At 40.9% G+C, this 19,342-nt stretch overlaps 1 protein-coding gene across 1 annotated transcript in view; it reads left to right on the forward strand.

Moving 5' to 3' along the window:
• The window catches only part of rgs6 (regulator of G protein signaling 6), a 133,712-nt gene that overhangs the window by 96,986 nt on the left and 17,384 nt on the right, over positions 1-19,342 (forward strand). The window contains exons 3-13 of the mRNA XM_015947705.3: positions 687-783; positions 3,757-3,807; positions 8,707-8,813; positions 10,522-10,573; positions 10,967-11,031; positions 11,188-11,264; positions 16,029-16,110; positions 16,225-16,299; positions 16,393-16,494; positions 16,780-16,841; positions 17,908-18,018. Coding sequence (XP_015803191.1) covers positions 687-783; positions 3,757-3,807; positions 8,707-8,813; positions 10,522-10,573; positions 10,967-11,031; positions 11,188-11,264; positions 16,029-16,110; positions 16,225-16,299; positions 16,393-16,494; positions 16,780-16,841; positions 17,908-18,018 — 881 coding nt within the window. The remainder of the gene's footprint in view (positions 1-686; positions 784-3,756; positions 3,808-8,706; positions 8,814-10,521; positions 10,574-10,966; positions 11,032-11,187; positions 11,265-16,028; positions 16,111-16,224; positions 16,300-16,392; positions 16,495-16,779; positions 16,842-17,907; positions 18,019-19,342) is intronic.

The following is a 19,342-nucleotide window of genomic DNA, read 5'->3' on the forward strand; positions in this document are numbered from 1 at the left end:
TTGTCGATCTAACGCTCCCTTCTTCCCTCCCATGTGAACAAGACCCCGAGATCCTGAGGCAGGACCACTCTCCCGACTCTGAGTTGGCAAGCTGTCCTTTTCCGGTCGAGAACCATGGCCTCGGATTTGGAGGTGCTGATCCTCATCCGATCTGGATCACCTTAAACCCTTCCACTATCTTATCGGGTGACCCCGCCAGGAAAGTTGACCATTGAGCAGGATTGATGGTTTATCTCTTGAGGTCCACACGGCAGGGGGTGAGGTTGTGCTCACTCCTCACCCCCTGCCATGTAGACCTCAAGGGATAAACCATCAATTCTACTCAATGGTCAACTTTCCTGGCGGGGTCACCCGATAAGACAGTGGAAGGAATAAGGTCTTACCCGGTTAATTCGCCTTAAAATTTTTTTGTCTTTTCGTCCCACAAACTGCTGTCAACATCCACAACGCTCCCCTTAGATTTGTTTAAACCTTTAATCTGGATTTCACCCAGTATAGCTGGTAAAGACCGTAGAACGTGTCCCAACAGGGAACTTGTTGGTAAACTTATACTGAGAATATGAAAGAAAACCAGGTTAATGTGTTATTGAGTAGAAGATGCCCAATAAAGCATGACAGACCATTCCTGTCTGAGATAGATGCAAGTTCCTCCTAACTCTGTTTCTTGTGTTTTCTTTGTCCCCCAGATTGAGGACATCGTCACTCGTATTCAGGATGAGACGGAGGGCGTGCCCATCAGAACGGTCAAAAGTTTCATGACCAAAATCCACAGTGTTGTTACAGGTAATGGAGACGGGGGATGCAGCAACATTGGAGTGAAAGTGACGGCAGACGTTACATGTAGAGGGAATCGTAAAAGGCAGTGAGTGTCTGGTGAGAGATGAGTGATAAAATCCTGAAAAAGAAAGTAAAAATCTTCAGCTTCTTAACATGAGCATAGCCTTCAGTTGTGGTTATCCTTTCTCACCAGGAACTACAGAATCATACCAGAGTAACTTATACTTTTATTTCATCGCCTTTAGTGGTTGAGCTGATGTATGGGTCTGCTGTAGGGATGCCGGGAAGCTGACCTTTTCTTCTCTGGGTCGTTTTCCTAAATAAAGTTTAATGACGGCTGAGGGCTAAAGCTTCATTCTTCCCTCCACAAACTTCCGAGTTAGTCAACAATTTAAAAAGTTAGTAGCATTTTGTTACTTTAGTTGTAAAATGTAAACAATAACTGAGACATAGATGCTACCTCAATAACACCAGAGTCTCTCAGGTGGATCATTAGATACTGAGATGGTTAACGCTGAAGCAGAGATCAACTACAACCATTGTTGACAAAGAATCAACTCATTTCTCCTTTGCTACAGTAAAGCACGGCGGTGGCTGCATCATGGTATGGGGATGCTAGTGTTTTAGGCCCTGGAGTCAGTACCTCACAGGGCTGTGACCCACATTTTCAGTTGGAATCACACTAAACTGGTACATCCAACACTTTAGTGTATATTGCAAACAAATAGCAACAGTTTAACAATTTTTTTTTTGATGCAATTATGTGTGTCCTAATTATGTCTGAGTGCAGCTTCAGGCTAGAGTCTATCAGCTGTGTGATTGCTAACCTGCTTCAAACACTGTGAAAACTAAACAGAGAAGGTTTGAGACACCAACAGTTAGACTGGGACCATTTTAGAAAGTCACATACATTTCTGGAATGTGTTTTTGGTTCCAGACATGCGATCCATGCCAGGAAGCTGAAAACCTATTTTCAGAAGTTTCATTAAACTCCCTCATGGATCTCCAGCAGCTGCAGCCCTTTGAGGTTTTGGTTCTGTTTTACGCCGGGGACACACCGGCCACCGAAAGGCCGCTGAGCGCCAGGAGGCGAAGCGCTCACGAAATTCGGCCATTGCTCGCTGCTCCTCAGTTCAGACCAGACGCTTGTTTCTTCGCTCAGGTCGAGGCGCACCTCGTAGTTTTTCTTTTAACCACTTGGTGTCCTCCATTTCCTCTCTGCCTTTTCTCTGCTCTTTTCCTCTACACCCCCCTCCCCCTTGCTGTTTGTGTGTGTGTTTGTATGTGTGTGTGTGAACCAGTTGTTAACTCTGGCCTACGACTTTCTGCCTCTCTGTCCTGTTTGCTCTGGTTGAAAGACACCCAAAACCACACCCCCTTCACATGGTCACACACACACACAAGTTCTGTGTGTGTGTGTGTTTTATGCAGTCTGTTTAAGAACACATTTGACTATCGCGGAATTGAATTTTGAAATGCTTTATTTTGTTAAATTCACGGGCCTGCCTCTCATGTCTAGGTTTGGCTTCCTGGCAGAATTGACGTGGTTCACCCGCGACGCGCGAAAAAAATAGAGCAGACTCCGAAACAATCACTTCGCAGCACTTCGGCGGCCCATGTGGTCTATAGAATAGGATAACAAGGGCGCCGAATGAAGGCGGTCCCCGTTTCGCGGCGCTTCGGCGGCCGGTGTGTCCCCAGCATTAGTCTAAAACCTTCACAGTAGAACAGCTGCGTAGCTGCAGGGCAGATGAAAGAACAACATATGATTAAATGTTTGGAAAACAAAGTGTGAGTGCAGGAGAAAGAGCAATGCTGCTGTCTTACTGCCATTGTGCCCTTAAGCAAAGAAATCAACCCGAAATGCTTCTGTGGCACCGTGGCTGTCAGTATGTTGAACTATGTTAGCATCGGTCAAAATGTGTTCATTTAAAAATAACTTTTAGCTAGTTAAGGTGGATTAATAGGGATGTACATGGACTGTCGCCCAGTTTACCAAGATGGAGTCCAAAAGGAAGGGATGTAAAATATTCCAAACCAAAAGCTATCAACATTCCACCCTTTCTTGCTTCAGTCGTTGATGTTATGAAAGATGCATCACCCTAATATGCTATAAACGGAGCGTATCAGTACACACAATTACCCTAGCGGTGGATGGATGTGGCGAGGAGCTGAAATGTTCACATCTGTGTGCAGAAGCCCAGGAAACTAATGAATGATGGGAAGGAAAACACCACCTCATTCCAGAAAGCAGCAGGGATGCTTGGATGAAATTATTCTGATTCCACAGTAGAAGGAAAAGGCTTGTTTTTCCTTTTTTGTTTTGTCTAAAACAAGGTTTTTACATCAAGTCTGGTGTTATTGATCTCGTCAGCGTGAAACAAGTTATGAATACTTTAATGTGAGAATTATTTAAAAGATGACAATAAAACAAAAACTGGCCATTATTTTCTTTACTTCATAGAAGAATCTTAAATTCCTAGAAATATGTGCAATAAAAGTTCTAATTTAAAGATCAAAGATGAGCACAGTATTTATATTATCATATAATCATAATATAAAGATTTTCTGAAAAAGCATAATCAAAAGTTATGAAGAGATAAGAAAGAACAAGCGTTTTCACAACTGTGGAGATTAAATTTGCTGCTTGCTACACAGAGAGAGTTGGCATTAGTGTTTACAGTCCAAGGGAAGAGGGATCCTGTTGGATTTGACACCACCAGGATGGGCAGGAGAGGGGCAAGATGACACAAAGCCAGCCCCATCCAGCTGTTTAGCAGAGCTAAAGGGAAGAAGCAGCTGGGACTTTGGAATGTTTTCATGAAGAAATAAGAATAAAACATGGTCAGAAGCTCTAAAAAGTGGATTGCGTATGTTTTACAACCTTCAAATGTTCATTCTGAAGTTTTTTAATTAGTTATGTTTTTTGCATCTTTCGTTCGTTCATTCGTTTGACTTTCTTTGGTCCTTCTGACGCAGGTGCAGATATTGTTCAGTGGCTGATGAAGAATCTGTCCATTGAGGATCCAGGTATGTTTATAAAATAAATGAGCTACGATAACTTTCTGGCTATTTTAGAAAACAGTATAACGTTTAACCCTTTATCACCTGAAATGGGAAATTATAGAGAAAAGTCTGGTTTTTAAAACTCAAATTTCTATGGACTAATGATGTAATAACAACTTGTTTCAATTTTTACAATTCTAAAAACTAGAGGTATTAACCTTTTTATTATTATTTTTTTTTTTTACCAAAAAACAGTCTAACTTTTGATTTCTGATAGGATACAGATACCTATAAATGCAGAGTTTCCTGCTAATAAAGAAAAACTAAATCATTTTAGGCATAGACAGATTTAAATTTATCTCCTATGGTACACACTTAAACTTTAAACATCAGTACAAAATATGACAACTTTCTTTATCCTTCATGCCAGCTGTGCCAAAAAAAGAAACCACAAATATTTCTCAGCAACTTTATCCCGGATCTGCCGCAATTTGACATTTTGATGTATAATATGTACATGGTATGTTAAAGTTGGGTTATTGAAAGAGTAAATCGTTACCAAGACAATATCAGCCGATTACATCTGTAATACCAATATAATGTTAAAAAAGAAATAATATTGGCGCTCGTTACCTGTAGATCCTCCACCAGAGGGCAGAAGACACGTTTAGGACTTGATTGGCAGGTTTTTGATGAAAGTATTGACCTTAAGGCTAAAGGTTTGATTTGACATTGCAACAATGGTCTGCCAGGGTTTCATTCATGGGCCAAATGAGTCTGTGCCGTTATGAAGACCCTCATGAAACAAGAGAAATCGTTTCAGAGAAGTTACTCATTCACAACAACGAGGAAACTTTGTCCTGTTTCTCCTCCGTAAAAACAAATCTGGTTCTGTCATGATCATAGGCGTCATTTTAACCGGGGACGCCGGGGACATGTCCCCAGCAAAATTTGTGATTGGCAGCTGTGTCCCCCCCACTTTAAAAAAAGCCTGCTGATGAGGATTTTTGTTTTACCAGCTCAGATCTTATACCAGGGGTCGGCAACCTGTTCCCATCAAAGAGCCATTATTACCCGTTTCCCACAGTAAAGAAAACACCGCAGCAGCCGCGGCGTTGTGGGTGGGGCCTACCCTCAGACAGCAGAGCGCTGCTCACAACATGACAGCAGCCCGTACCGGTCGCTCGCATGGGCGTCGCACCCGTGGGGGATTCAACACCCACACTTTTCCAGCTGTTTTGCTCACCTCCACACCAGTCTGGTCTCTTTATGTCGCACTAACTCTGTTTGCCTCATCTCCTTCTTCACCTCCGCTTCTGACAGCTGATGTCGGGTTTCCAGGAGAGCAGGAGAGGGAGGGACGGAAGAGCTCGACTGAATTCATAATTTTACATCTTGACATTAGCTCTACAAAGTCTGAGTTTGATAAAGTGAAGAACAACCATTTGCAGAGGTTTATAACAGGCGCGGCGCCAGGTTTTCATTTTTGGGTGGGCCACGGTAATTTTGGACAGACCTTAATAAGCAGTGACTTCAGTGAAGCAGGCAGGTCGCGCTAGAAAATTTAGTTTAAAAAGACGTCATAAATGTTTTCCCCCGTCATTTTTATTTATAAAATATGAAGTAAAAACTCACAATTTAATTTTCATTGATTTGTCATTAATATGTAGTCTACACCCGTGCGTTAAGTGGACCATCTTCCAGTAAAAACAAAGCTTCCAGCCCACCTCTCCAAATGCGTAAAATGTGCATCAGCCGCTAGTTAGGCGCGCCACGTGCACCGTCAGCCCAGACAAGAGCAGAGCAAATAGAGAAAGAATAGAGGATAATTGTGTCTGGATGTGGGTGGAAATTACATTTTACAGCAGCCTGATCATCATTTAAATACGTACACCATCACCTGTCTTCTAGTCCACGCTATCAGCATTATTTTAATTGGTTTGTGTGTGTGTGTGTGTGTGTGTGTGTGTGTGTGTGTGTGTGTGTTTTCCACTTCAAACACTGGTCTAACCAACCAGACCAGCGTGTCCAGTAACACATTAATGTTAGAATTAAACAGTTTCACTTCATGTAGGCTAGGAACGTTTCACCTGCCGTGGCCCGGCCGCTTCTGCTCCACATAAACTTTGTGCGTGATCAAATGTCTCTACGCATCATGCGTCTCCATATTAGAGACGGGAACAAGCGCTGTTCAGCCAAAGTTTCATAATTTCATAAAAAGAACATTTTTCCAGGTGACACATCCCTCAGAGAGACCGGGTTTCCAGAACGCTTCAGTGGGAGGAAATCGTATCGCATGCACCGGGGTTCTGCGCTGCGAATCCCTCTACAGATCTTCAGCCCACTGTTCACCGTGGGCGCGCCGAGCCGCACTGAACACAGTGTCCAGCAGTGGCGGTTCTACATGGGATTACTTCCCGGGCGAGGCCCCCTTTGAGCCCCCCCCCCCCCCCAACCGCCCCCACCACCACCACCACACCACCCCACCTGCACGAACACACACGTTTTCTACAAACAGGCATGTTTTATTAGAACGACTATTGAACATTCATTTTTCTAAGTTGCACATATTTACATTAATTACTATGAAGTTGTCAGAATGTAAAGCAATATACATTATACACTGTATCAAAATATATAGAATCAAATATACAAAAACAACTAAACTAACTAAATATTAAGAATATATGCACATAATATATAATAAATATTCTAAATAGCAAAAATATTTCACACATAACAAACTAAAGATAATCACTACAGCATTGCACTTAGAACAGAAAACACAAACTAAAATTAAAACCTAACCTCGATGCAAAGTCATCAATAATGTCATCATATGAAATCTGCTCCCCTACTGAGTGATTGAAACTAATCAGAGCCAGGTTAGTGAGCTGCCCCTGAAACATAGGTGACCTCAGGTATGACTTGACCAAGTTTTGAAAAGCTCCTCTCAGCTTGAGCCACAGTGACTGGCAGAGCAGTCCAAAAGTTGGGGTAGATCTCCAATAGATCTTTATCATGATCTATAATATTTTACAATTGCCTCTGAAATTGTAATTTAAACTGACATAAAAAAACTGTAGACTACCAAAAATGCCAACTTTTACAGAACAAATCATGTAAAAAATAATTAGTGCAGCCATCTGCAATAAATAAACAGGATAGTTAGTGGTGACTGGGGAGTTTTCTTCTGCTTGTACAGTTGTTTTATTTATTATTATGTGAACATGATCAACATGTGTTTGTTGTTGTTCAGGCAGGCCACAGGCTGCAGCGAGCATTTAACAAATCCTAGTTTGAATCAGTAAAAAACGATTCAAGGAATTTATTCGAACCATTTGAATATTCGTTTCAATATTTCAGCTCTATTAGCTCTGTTAGCAACTAGTTGACCAAATTTAACCGTTAAAATCCCAGTTAACTGGTTCAAAAAATTGAAAACATGCATCATGAGAGCGTACATACCTTTATCTTTCTCCTCTTTTTTTCTTTTTTATTCCTGAATCGGGCACCTGGTGGTTTTAGCCTTTTTAGCCTTTTTATGTTCATCTCTTCTGTTTGGCTCTTGACTCAATAAGTTTCCTTTAGTCAGGACTAAACAATTTGACCTGGATGGGGGGGTGAACACAAAATCGTTTTGTTTTTCCTTTTTTTATTCGGCCATTTCACACAATTCAGAAACACCTGAAAGAATGATAGGCCTGTGTTTATGATATTATGAATGAAATGTGGAAGAACATCAAGATGTGATCGACTTTAGCCATGTTAATACAGCTGATTCAGCCCCTACCCGCTCATTTCATTTGGACCCACCCAGAGGTGAATTCCCTAGCCGCACCCCTCCCCTTCCTCTTCTTCATACACACACGGTGCACGGAGCGCCTGCAGCTGCAGGGGGCGCCAACTTGCTGTTTCCAATCCAGACACTGTCATATGACAGATAATAGAAAACCTCGGTGCGGCGCAGGTTTCTTTTTTTTTCTTTTTTTTTACTCAGCGCCTGTGCGCCCCTTTTGTGTCATGAAAAAATGCCGCCCCGGGCAACTGCCCTGTCTGCCCGTGCCTAAAACCGCTACTGGTGTCCAGTTTAAAGCTCTGATGTTCTGATGGGAATCAAGTTACCTCTGCGATGTGCGTATTAAAATGTCAGCTCATCCATGCGCATCAGTGTGCGTCGGGGTAATTCTTTCAAAACAACCAACATCCTTGAGTTTATCCATCAATATGTGGCAAGGTGGAGAAATGAGGGCCCGGGCGGGATTCGATCCCCAGACTACCGGGTGAAAATCATATGCTCTAACCAGTCAGCCAAAGGGACATTCTGTTGGCCAAGTAGCCAGGGCGCATGATCTATCGGGACACTGTGACAGGACACTCACACTGCCACACCTGATTATGAAACTTTGGCTGAATAGCGCTTGTTCCTGTCTCCAATGTGGCGACGCATCCAGGAACCTGTCTGAGGAGAAGCCCAGAATCTGACATCCTTCAGCTTAGGAAGCGCCTATGATTACGCACAAGCGTGACCCGTCAACCCGGTCTCACAGTAAGACCAGGCTGGAACTGTTCAGGTTTACGCAGACAATCTTTACATTTAGAATTGGCATACAGATGTAAAATTAATGCAGTAAAATATAAAGCTTTTTATTTAAATATTCATTCATTATTTTACAAGCACAGAGAGCGCATCAGATGGATGGAAGAGCCGCATGCGGCTCCAGAGCCGCCGACACCTACTTTATTGTCCCCAGCAATTTTTAAACCCCACTCAAGTGTATGGTTATTGTCCCCAGCAATTCTGAAAACAAACTGACGCCCTTGGTCATGATTCATTCAACACCAATAAATTTTTCATTTCCTGTGTGTGAAGATCAGAACTTTGACCTAACCAGGTACGTTTTCTTACATCTTCCTTTGCAGCCGAGGCCATGCACATCGGGAGTCTGATTGCAGCTCAGGGATACATCTTTCCCATCTCGGATCACATCCTGTCCCTCAAAGACGACGGGACTTTATACCGCTTTCAGGTGAGCAGGAAAAGTAGGTGGGATTCCCATCAGCTGTTGGGTTCAGATTTGATACCCTATGGATTATATGTGCGATCATTCTCCTTCTTGTAGGAAGCAGTCATTCATATGTTTAAATTTTCACAATAAAGGTAAGGCATAAAAATAAAGTTGACCCATCATATTTAAAGACATAATTTGATATTTTTATGGAGTAACACAAATCAAACATCAAAATGTAGGAACGTTATGATTTTGGTGACGTTGAAAGTTTATTGAAATGTATTAAATGCACAATAATAGAATAACCAGACCATAAAAAACACATCTAAATGATCCTGTTAGCTGCTGTCTCTTCATGTTCAGATCTAGGGACCCTTTTAAAGGATTGTTCTGCTAAAATGTTCATATTCATGTTCTGGTGTGTGTTTGAGATGAGTGTGTTTGGTGTAATCCAGTAATAAACCATAATTACTCTAATTTTATTCAGACAAGACTGGAAATCATTTCTTAGATTTATCTATTTTCATGGAGTGCTGGTTTTAAAGTAACACATAGAAATAAAAAAACTAAATTACCCAAATTTAGCTTTTATTTTAAGAAATATTTAATTATATTAATATTTAACCTGTTTAACCCTAACGCCCCCCCAATTGGGGGCCTCCACAGTTTCATGTCCCAAACGTCTACAACTGTCCACATTCTCCAAACACAACTAAAACCACAATCAAACAGCCCAGATGGGAAACAAGGCCATTTTAAATTATAATAAATTAAGATACAATGATATTTGAACTTTATTTTAGAAGAGCATCTGACCTACTCTGGTGTCTGCTGGAAAAAAAAAACTGGAACAAATTTAGTTGAGGACCCCTGGAATAAATAAAACAATTGACTAAATTTCCTAAATGGAATTTGAACTCACACCCTCCATCCTGTTAGCACGTTCACACAGGGCAGCTCTTCTAAAATAAAGTTCAAGTATTATTTTATCTTAATGTATCAAAAACCAAAAATTGCTTTGTTTACAATCTAAACTGTTTTGGTTGTAGCTGTAGCTGTGCTCGGGGAATGCAAACCATCACTGACACTTGGGACATGAAACTCCAAAGGCCCCCAAGTGGGAGGCGCCAGGGCCCAAAAAAAAAAGGCCTAGGGCCCAAAGGGTTCAGTATTATTTCAAAGATTAGAATAAAATTATAGATACAAAGATATACTTAAAATGATGATGTCCAAAAATAATCAGGTTTTAAATGTTAGCTAACGTGCTAATTTAGAATGCTGTCAAATGGAATTTGTCTTTCAAAATAAAAGCAGGGTGAAGAGATCTCCAATATAACGCCTCAGAGTTCGTTTGAGTTCTAGATTTAAACTTTTCTATTTTTGTTTCTAAATCTGTGTTTGTGTTATTTTCTGGTTACTCAACAATTATCCTTAATTGTTTGATTTAAGGATAAAATTATTTTTTCCAAAATAGTAAAACAAACATGAGGTGGATATATATTTTTTAATTGTTATAATTTTTAGGATTTTTTCAAAAAACGAAAACTGAGGTTTATGAGTGGAGCTAAAGATAGACATTTGTGTGCGGCCCTGTGTATTAAAAGACAAGACTTAGTATTAAAGTGAAGAAGATAAAAGCCTCTAATAAAAAATTTGTGTGGAAAATAAAAATCAAACCATTGTTTCTGAACAAAGCCGTGTGACGTATGATCCGTTTCATCTGCAGGCTCCTTATTTTTGGTCTTCCAACTGCTGGGAGCCTGAGAACACAGATTATGGTGGGTGAATGAAAAACTTTAACTTTTATCTCCGTATGCACTCGTTCTCAGCGGTTCCAGATATTTGCAACTATTGAGACAAAATTATGAGACAATTTGTGGTTTGGATCATTTCTGCATGCCCTAAGGCATAAAAACATTAAAACCAACGTTGTTTTTAAATATTTAGTAGTTAGAAATGAAAATTAAACTGGATTTAAGGACAAAATACAACTGAGACACAAACTCGACCAGCTCTGTTCTGAGTTGTGACGAGGCACATCTGGTCACTTCGTGTCCCAGAACCCCTACGGTGTTAGTTTCAGGCGTTAGGAGCATCTTCTCACACTCCCACCTGATCCTAAAACAAACAGGGCTGAGGTGAACGTTCCTGTCTCTGATCCTCCCCTGCAGCGATCTACCTGTGCAAGCGGACCATGCAGAACAAGACCAGGCTGGAGCTGGCGGATTATGAGGCGGTGAGTGCTGCGCCTTTCCTCTGTGTGATTACAGCTCTATTGATCAGCTGATGAAGCGTTTGGCAGACAGCCTCCTGGTTCTGACTCAAACTGTGTTGTGTTCTCTCGGTGTTTGATCTGTTTCTGATACCACGTCTGTTTCATCTTGTTTTTAAGGAGAACTTGGCGAGGCTTCAAAGAGCTTTTGCGAGGAAGTGGGAGTTTATCTACATGCAGGCCGAGGCCCAGGTCAAGTAAGTGTTTGGTTACCAAGGCAACACACTCAGGACTTTGCCTCCTTATGATAAACTTGCTCTTTAATAGAATGAATCAGAGGTTTTAGACTTGGATTATGACTCTTTTAAGATCTAAACCTGTTTTTATTGGGAATGTTAAAATAATTTGACTGAATGCAGAATAACAAGAATTTAAACTGCAGTGTTTTATTATCCAGACATTCCTTCCCTGGTTAAATTGACAAAAATATAAATGACTTTATTATTTGCAAATCTTTTCTGCAACTTTCATGCTTCAAATGGGACATTATGCAAAACTCACCTTTTTGCATAATTTTGAGCTGCCATGTGGGTCTCTGCCGCCTCCACAAATACTCATCCACACATTTTCTGGCAGAGTTTAATTTTAGAAATGATCTACCCTAAATTAGCCATTTCAAAAATGTCCCATTTGTGATGTCACAAACAGGGAAATTAGAATAGAACCACCCCTCATGTGAAAGAGAGAGCTGGGCCGTTTTTTGTTATGCATACTCATCTGAACTTGTGTACTCAGGTCCTTCTGAAACGATGACCTCAGTACATATCGTGGCAAGTTTGCTCAAAGTTGTTGCATGTGTTCTTGCTCCGCCTATTGTATCAAGGATGCATCAATGCATGCCTCTTTGGACTTTGGACAACAAAGTATACCACAATGCATTGCGTCGAGAATTGTTATACTCCAAATGTCAAAGGAGAAAGCTCATAACTGTGAGAGCAGTAGCTCAGTATGTAGGGCGGGTTGTCCAGTAATCAGAAGGTTGCAGGTTCGATCGTGGCCCCAACAGAGAATTCTGTTGTTGTGTCCTTGGGCAAGACACTTAACCCAGAGCTGTAGAAAGAGTTATGACACGCTTTGAAATCGCCAACTCAAGATCACGTGGTTCATGGAGCTCTCAATAGTTCCAAACATCCCAGCGCTGTAAGTCAGTTTGAACGGCGTATGGTGGGACAAATCACAAAAATTGAATATAATCACATTTCCCCTGGCGATTTTTGGTCATTATTGAATAATATTAAATATTATGTCCTAATTCCTTCACAAAGTAGCCTATTTTTCCCGATAGTCAATTGTAGGACGACAGACACACCTGACTGTTCTACAGTCAGGTCCATAAATATTGGGACATCAACACAATGCTAACATTTTTGGCTCTATACACCACCACAATGGATATCAAATGAAACGAACAAGGTGTGCTTTAACTGCAGACTGTCACCTTTTATTTGAGGGTATTTACATCCAAACCAGCTGAACGGTGTAGGAATTACAACAGTTTGCATATGTGCCTCACCGGTGAGCTCAGCAACACCAAAAGACCCGGAAGACCACGGAAAACGAATGTGGTGGATGACCGAAGAATCCTTTCCCTGGTGAAGAAAACACCCTTCACAACAGATGGCCAGATCAAGAACACTCTCCAGGAGGTAGGTGAATCTGTGTCAAAATCAACAATCAAGATAAGACTCCACCAGTGTGAATACAGACGGTTCACCACAAGATGTAAACCATTGGTGAGCCCCAAAAACAGGAAGGCCAGATTAGAGTTTGCTAAACAACAGTTAAAAAAGCCTTCACAGTTCTGGAACAACATCCTATGGACAGATGAGACCAAGATCAACTTGTACCAGAGTGATGGGAAGAGAAGAGTATGGAGACGGAAAGGAACTGCTCATGATCCTAAGTATACCACCTCATCAGTGAGGCATGGTGCTGGAAGTGTCATGGCGTGGGCATGTATGGCTGCCAGTGGAACTGGTTCTCTTGTATTTATTGATGGTGTGTGTTGGGTTACTTCCTGCAAACCAGGTTACCTTAAGAGAAGTCAAAAGCAGCACGAAGAATTCTGAAGTGTTTCGGGCAATATTATCTGCTCATATTCAGCCAAATGCCTCAGAACTCATTGGACGGCGCTTCACAGTGCAGATGGACAATGACCCAAAGCATACTGCAAAAGCAACCAAAGAAATTTTGAAGGGAAAGAAGTGGACTGTTTTGCAATGGCCAAGCCAATCACCTGACGTGAATCCGATTGAGCATGCATTTCACTTGCTGAAGACAAAACTGAAGGGAAAATGCCCCAGGAACGAGCAGGAACTGAAGACAGTTGCAGTAGAGGTCTGGCAGAGCATCACCAGGGATGAAACCCAACGTCTGGTGATGTCTATGTGTTCCAGACTTCAGGCTGTAATTGACTGCAAAGGATTTGCAACTAAGTATTGAAATGTATAAGTTTGATTTATGGTTCTTATTCTGTCCCATTACTTTTGGTCCCTTAACAAGTGGGAGGCACATATGCAAACCGTTGTCATTCCTACACCGTTGACCTGATTTGGATGTAAATACCCTCAAATAAAAGCTGACAGTCTGCAGTTAAAGCACATCTTGTTTGTTTCATTTGTTGGGGTTATTAGGAGCGAACAATTCGTAAGCTTTAACTTACTTTTGGATTCTTCAATAAATTCTGTAAATATGGGAATATTTACTGATTTATTAATTAATTAAGATATTCTTAGATATACGGGGCACCATTCCCCTTTAACCGGGGAAAAATTGAATCCAAAACTCTTATCAGTCTTTCTTGAAGTTCGTAGAATCCTCGGAGCAGAGACTTCTCTTCGACACAACAAAGCTACTGGAGACGAAAATCTGAATTTTATAACGTTTAATTAACAATTTGTCAAATGAATAAACAGTGGTATAAATGAATAATAACCATGTGATATAATAAAAGGATGTATATTCAAAATAATGTTCAAGGTGTTTTGTGTGTATGTATGTGTGTGTGTGTTTCTAAAATGGAGTCTGTATGCAAGATGGCTGACCCCTTTGTCTGGCTAAAGTGTGGGTGGCAACTTGCACTTTAACTTCCAAGGCGCTTAGAATCATAAGTAACTTAACCTTAAATTCACTCAAAACATTTCAAAGGATCATGAACAACACAAAAGATTAATCACGAATAATATCTTTTAGTTTAACCACGTGGCCAAGCAGAAAACACTTAAAGATACCAAACAATGATCAATAAGCAGTTTATTCTCTATCAAAAATGACCCGACGGACGTATTGGGAGCGAAAGAGGAAAACACGAAGCTACTTTTTAAGCAATAGCGCGGTTTTATTGCTTATTCTGGACTATAGAGGAAACGGAAGAAGGAAAGAGAGAGAAGGAGATGAGTTTCTGATCACCAGAACAGTGAAGCATCCCTCACTGTTTGATTTGACGGTTCTCCGTGTTTCTCCGCAGTTTGGCGTCGTCCGTCGGTTTGATGGTTTTCTCCGTTGTTTCTCCCCACGAGTGTTTCTCCAACGGGCTGGACACAAAGGGAACGAAGTTTCTTTTGTGCTGAGTTTGACAACTTACTGAGAGCTGGATGGAGCTCCGCTCGTTCCCAGTCAGGTCCTGATGGAGTCGGAGTGGCTTTCCAGCGGTTGCGTGGCTCAACTTGGGCACTTAGAGCTTCCGCGTGCTGAAGGGAGTCGGAGCGTTCGACAAGCGTGTCCTTACCGCCAGGTATCCTGGGCAAAAGAACGGAGTTTTCTTTGTTCCGTTCATGATTTATAGTCTTTGAAGTCGCGGGAAAGCTGTCCAAGCTCCCGCCTCCCGCAGATTGTGTTTCTGGTATTAGGCGGTGACGTCATCACAATGCTTCCGTGTGCAAAGCATCATGGGAAATGAAGTTTCTTGGCGCTGATGTGATTATTTGCTTTTCAGAGCAATTTAAGCACAGTCATTTTGGAGAAAATCACTGCATAGTAATTTCCTCATGAGGTCAGACCCTCAACACATTTGATATCCACTGTGGTGGTGTATAGAGCCAAAAATGTAGCATTGTGTCAATGTCCCAGTATTTATGGAGCTGAATGTACATCACAGGAATACGACAGTCCTAACACATTGTAGAACACATTTAGACCTCATACATTCTTATAATATATTATAGAAATACATTTGATGTAGTAATGCAACACACTGCTCTAATATAAGCATATTTAATAACTTTAAGTCCTACGAGAAGTACTAAACTCGAGTTGTAATATCCATTTTAAAGTGGTTTATTGAAAGCTAGAATTCTGTTCCAGCTTACCTTGAAGAAAATATGTAGCTGTTTATGCTTTGAATGATGATCTATTATGTTCAGTAGAATACATTTTACAATCATTACTTCATATTTTTATGTGAAGACAGTACATGCATCTAAAACCCAGTTTATCTGGCTTCTATAGCCTGACTAATAGCAACTAATTAAAAAGAAATTTTCAATAAAACTGTATGGTCAAACACAGTAGATAAATAAGTGTACTCATTAAAGTGTGGGTGTGTTAGCTGTGCTTCACTAAAATTATTTTTAAATAAAGAAAATTGCTGGGGGAAAAATTGCCTTGAATGATTAAAATGTGATTAATCAAGATTAATTAGGGACAAAGCCTGTAAATAATTAGATTAATTTTTATTCAAGCCCCAGCCCTAAATATAACAAGAAAAAAAAGTCCCCTTTAAGGTTAATATCCACCTTTAGGGCTAGATTTATCCACAGAACTTTCTGTCTGTGTAACATAAGTTAATATTAAAGACTCCATCAGGAACTTGACGTGGAGCTGTTAAATAACCGTATCTATTTGTAGTTTTAAAACCCCACAGGAGGTCCTCTACAAACTCTCGGTTGTCCTTCAGTCATGATGTGAATACACTGGAGATGTGAAGAAAACCATTTCTTCACGCTGGTTGATCTTATTTGCAGGATCGACAGAAAAAAGGATAAAATAGAGAGGAAGATCCTTGACAGTCAGGAGAGAGCCTTCTGGGACGTCCACAGACCCGTGGTAGATCTGAGCTGCTCTCCTTGTCTTTCATCTAAAACTCCTCTCACTTTTCTGTAGCACCACTGTAAAAAAAAATCTAAACTAACTGTAAGGTTCTGCCTGCTCTTCCTCCAGCCTGGTTGTGTAAACACCACAGAGATGGACATCAGGAAATGTAGGCGAATGAAGAACCCTCACAGAGTTAAAAAGGTATAAAGCTAAATCCAGACATCAGTTTTCATAACTGAATCCATCTTTGAACATGGGCTTTTTGTCGCTCTACTCTGGGTTTAATCTGTCCAGTCGGTGTACGGTGTGGTGGAAGATGGAGTCCAGTCGCAGAGTCCCATACACACCACCTCACACCACTGCAGAAAAGGAACCAAAGAAGATGTAGAAAAGGAGGTAAAGAAACACTCAAATGTTGCATATTATAAGCAGAACTGCATTATTTTTCCAACGTTGTAGCAAAGTTTTGAGCCGATTAGAGATTATTGGCGGTTCCTTCACTGGTTTTCTTGCTCTGCCTGAGTTTCTAGCACAAATGAAGCTCAATTATACGAAACGGCTGCAGCAACGAAGCCACTGAAGGAGCGAGGCGCCGCCTTCTCTGTGGCAACAGAAAATCAAGCAAACTTCACGTCGTCATTCATGAAACAAAACAAGCCAACTTTATTCCTTTGGTTTCAGATTTTATTTCTGAGCACGCAGCTGGATCGTCATTGTTTGAAGATGTCCAAAGTGGCTGACAGGTACAAACATAGCTTCACTGATGTCTTTATGCCAAAATATTCATAAACCTGAGCTCTACTGGCTGTCTTTGATTTAATGTCTGTCACACGAGAATTTCCATTTCTGATATTTGGTTTTTTTGGGGGATTTCAAATAATGCAAATAGTTAGTGTTGAATTATCCCGTTGAATTTGGATAAATGTTACTTAAATGTCAACATTTTACCACTAGGTCTAATACCATTTATTTCATTGTGCAGAAATGAAGGTATGTTTTGTGTAGGGAGTCGAAAACGGATGAAAAGTGATGATTATTATGATTCTCATTATTTAGCTGCGTGTCTGTTTTAGCTGAACTGTGTGACAGAAATAGGCAGGAAGGAACTTTAGAAAGAAAATCCTTATTCTGACTTAGCGACTCAGAGATGACCTAACTCAGAATATGTATCTGGTACAGCGGCGTTTCAGGATCGACCATGTGTGCTCCTGCTCTGCATGCAGAAATCTGCACTTGGACTGAATTTATGACACTAGTGTCTGTTTTTAGTGCGTTGGGTTTTGCTGCTGCAGCTCTTAGATTTTCTGCCACAGTAAAGATGCCAAAGTTTTTATTTTAAAGTTCTAAAGATTAAACTGTCAGGACGATGGAGGCAGAGTATTTAAGGGTCCGTCTCATAAACGGAGGGTTGTGGGATCGAGTCTCGCTCAGTCTGTTGCTGTCGTTGTGTCCTTGGGCACTTCACCCTCCTATTCCCGCTGGTGTTGGTCGGAGGGACCGGTGGTGCTCTCCGTTCCAAAGAATTCCCAGTACGCTGATGAAAGACTGAACAAATGATATAATAGAGGTATAAATGAGACCTTTTTTTGGCTCCCCCTGGGTGTGTAATTTGAGGAGTTCTGGGGTAGCCCCTCAGCTCCCCTGTAATTCCGACCCTGAGACAATTCCACCAATATCTTTTGTTTACCATGCTCCCTGGGTTATGTACTTATGCAGGCTTTCTTTATAATTGTTGATAAATTTTCTTTTAGACATTTTTAGTTTTATTCTTTTCAATTTTTTTATTTTTTATAAATCTTCCCTTTTCAGCCTGATCATCTACACTGAGCAGTATGTGGAGTATGACCCATTTTTGACAGCACCAGAACCCTCTAACCCCTGGACCAGTGATGACCCCACCTTCTGGGACCTGGAGACCAGGTACAAAATCCAGAAAATGGGTTCTTCACGCTCAATCTGTCCACGTTTAGGGAAAATCACCTAAAGGAGCATCATCTGTGTTCTACGAAACATAAAACTTCTATCAGAATATTTTTCCTCAACACATTTTGTGGCGTAAGGACTCATCAGAAAAAAAAATGCTTTTGCAGAAATTTTGAGCCTTACTTTGCAACTTTTTCATATTTTTAAAACACTTTCAGGTGCTATGCTAAAATGACCATTTATAGGGTCAATGAAAACTATCTGACCCCACCGCCCTCTGTGGCCAGAATATCACACTTGCAACTTCAGAGTATCCGGGCCAGACCACTTCCAGCATGCTGCACGTTTTGGACGGTGAACACAGCTGACTTGTTTGATTTAGTGATGAATCGCTCCTGTAGACACTGGTGAAAGCTGGGGACACTTTTCAGCTGTTAAAGGCGTTCAAAAGATGAACGCACAGCGAGGAGAAAAGTTTCACTTTTGGTTTTACAACAGGGAGTTAAAAAGGACTCTAGAGGGTGCTAAAAGCAAGCTAAACTGCATAGTTTCCCTTTAAACTATCTCTGATGTGAAAGTTAAAAATTCTCTTTTGATGATAACATTTTCCATTGTTATTTTAATTAATTCATGCTTATTTAGTTCTGTTAGCTGCATAAGTTTGAAAACTGCTACAGAATGAGGTTGTGTTCAGCATCTAATGCCCTGACGTAAAAAAATTGGTCCTGCTCCGGTTGCCTAGGAGATACGTCCTCAGAAATCGCCAAGGCATGTTCCAATTGTCCATGTTCTACCAAAACGTCTGTTCTCCGTTTGTTAGTTGTTTAGCTAGCTTAGCACGCGGGAGGTGTTTGGTAGCCTGGCCTTGGTCAAAAATTTCCCAGAACACAGCGCGGCATTTTCAAAATGACGGCCGATCAGGAGCCAGCATCTACATCTGGGGCAAATTTCAAGTTTAAATGTACGTCAACTTATTGTAGCTATCGGGCTGATATCTAAAATGTTTTTTTGTATACAAAGCAGTTAGCTATGGATGGTTAGTTGCTTAGTAGTTGCAGCTTTGGTGGCTAGCAGGTAGTAACTTGCTTACATATTTAATTTAACCAATATATACACAATTTAAAGGCTCATTATATATTTATAATGAAACTTATTCAAATAACAGTTTTCTTTGACCAAATAAGGACCGTGTCCTTGTAAGCAAGTCACCTTGACAGTGAGAAACACCCCCAGATTGTGACATCCTAAATTAGCATAGAACACCACCCTTTATGTGGAGGAACTGCCACTCTACTCTGAGCCCCTCCCAGATATCTGAGCT

Source organism: Nothobranchius furzeri, chromosome 2 (genome assembly GCF_043380555.1).
Source record: "Nothobranchius furzeri strain GRZ-AD chromosome 2, NfurGRZ-RIMD1, whole genome shotgun sequence".
Taxonomy (NCBI): domain Eukaryota; kingdom Metazoa; phylum Chordata; class Actinopteri; order Cyprinodontiformes; family Nothobranchiidae; genus Nothobranchius; species Nothobranchius furzeri.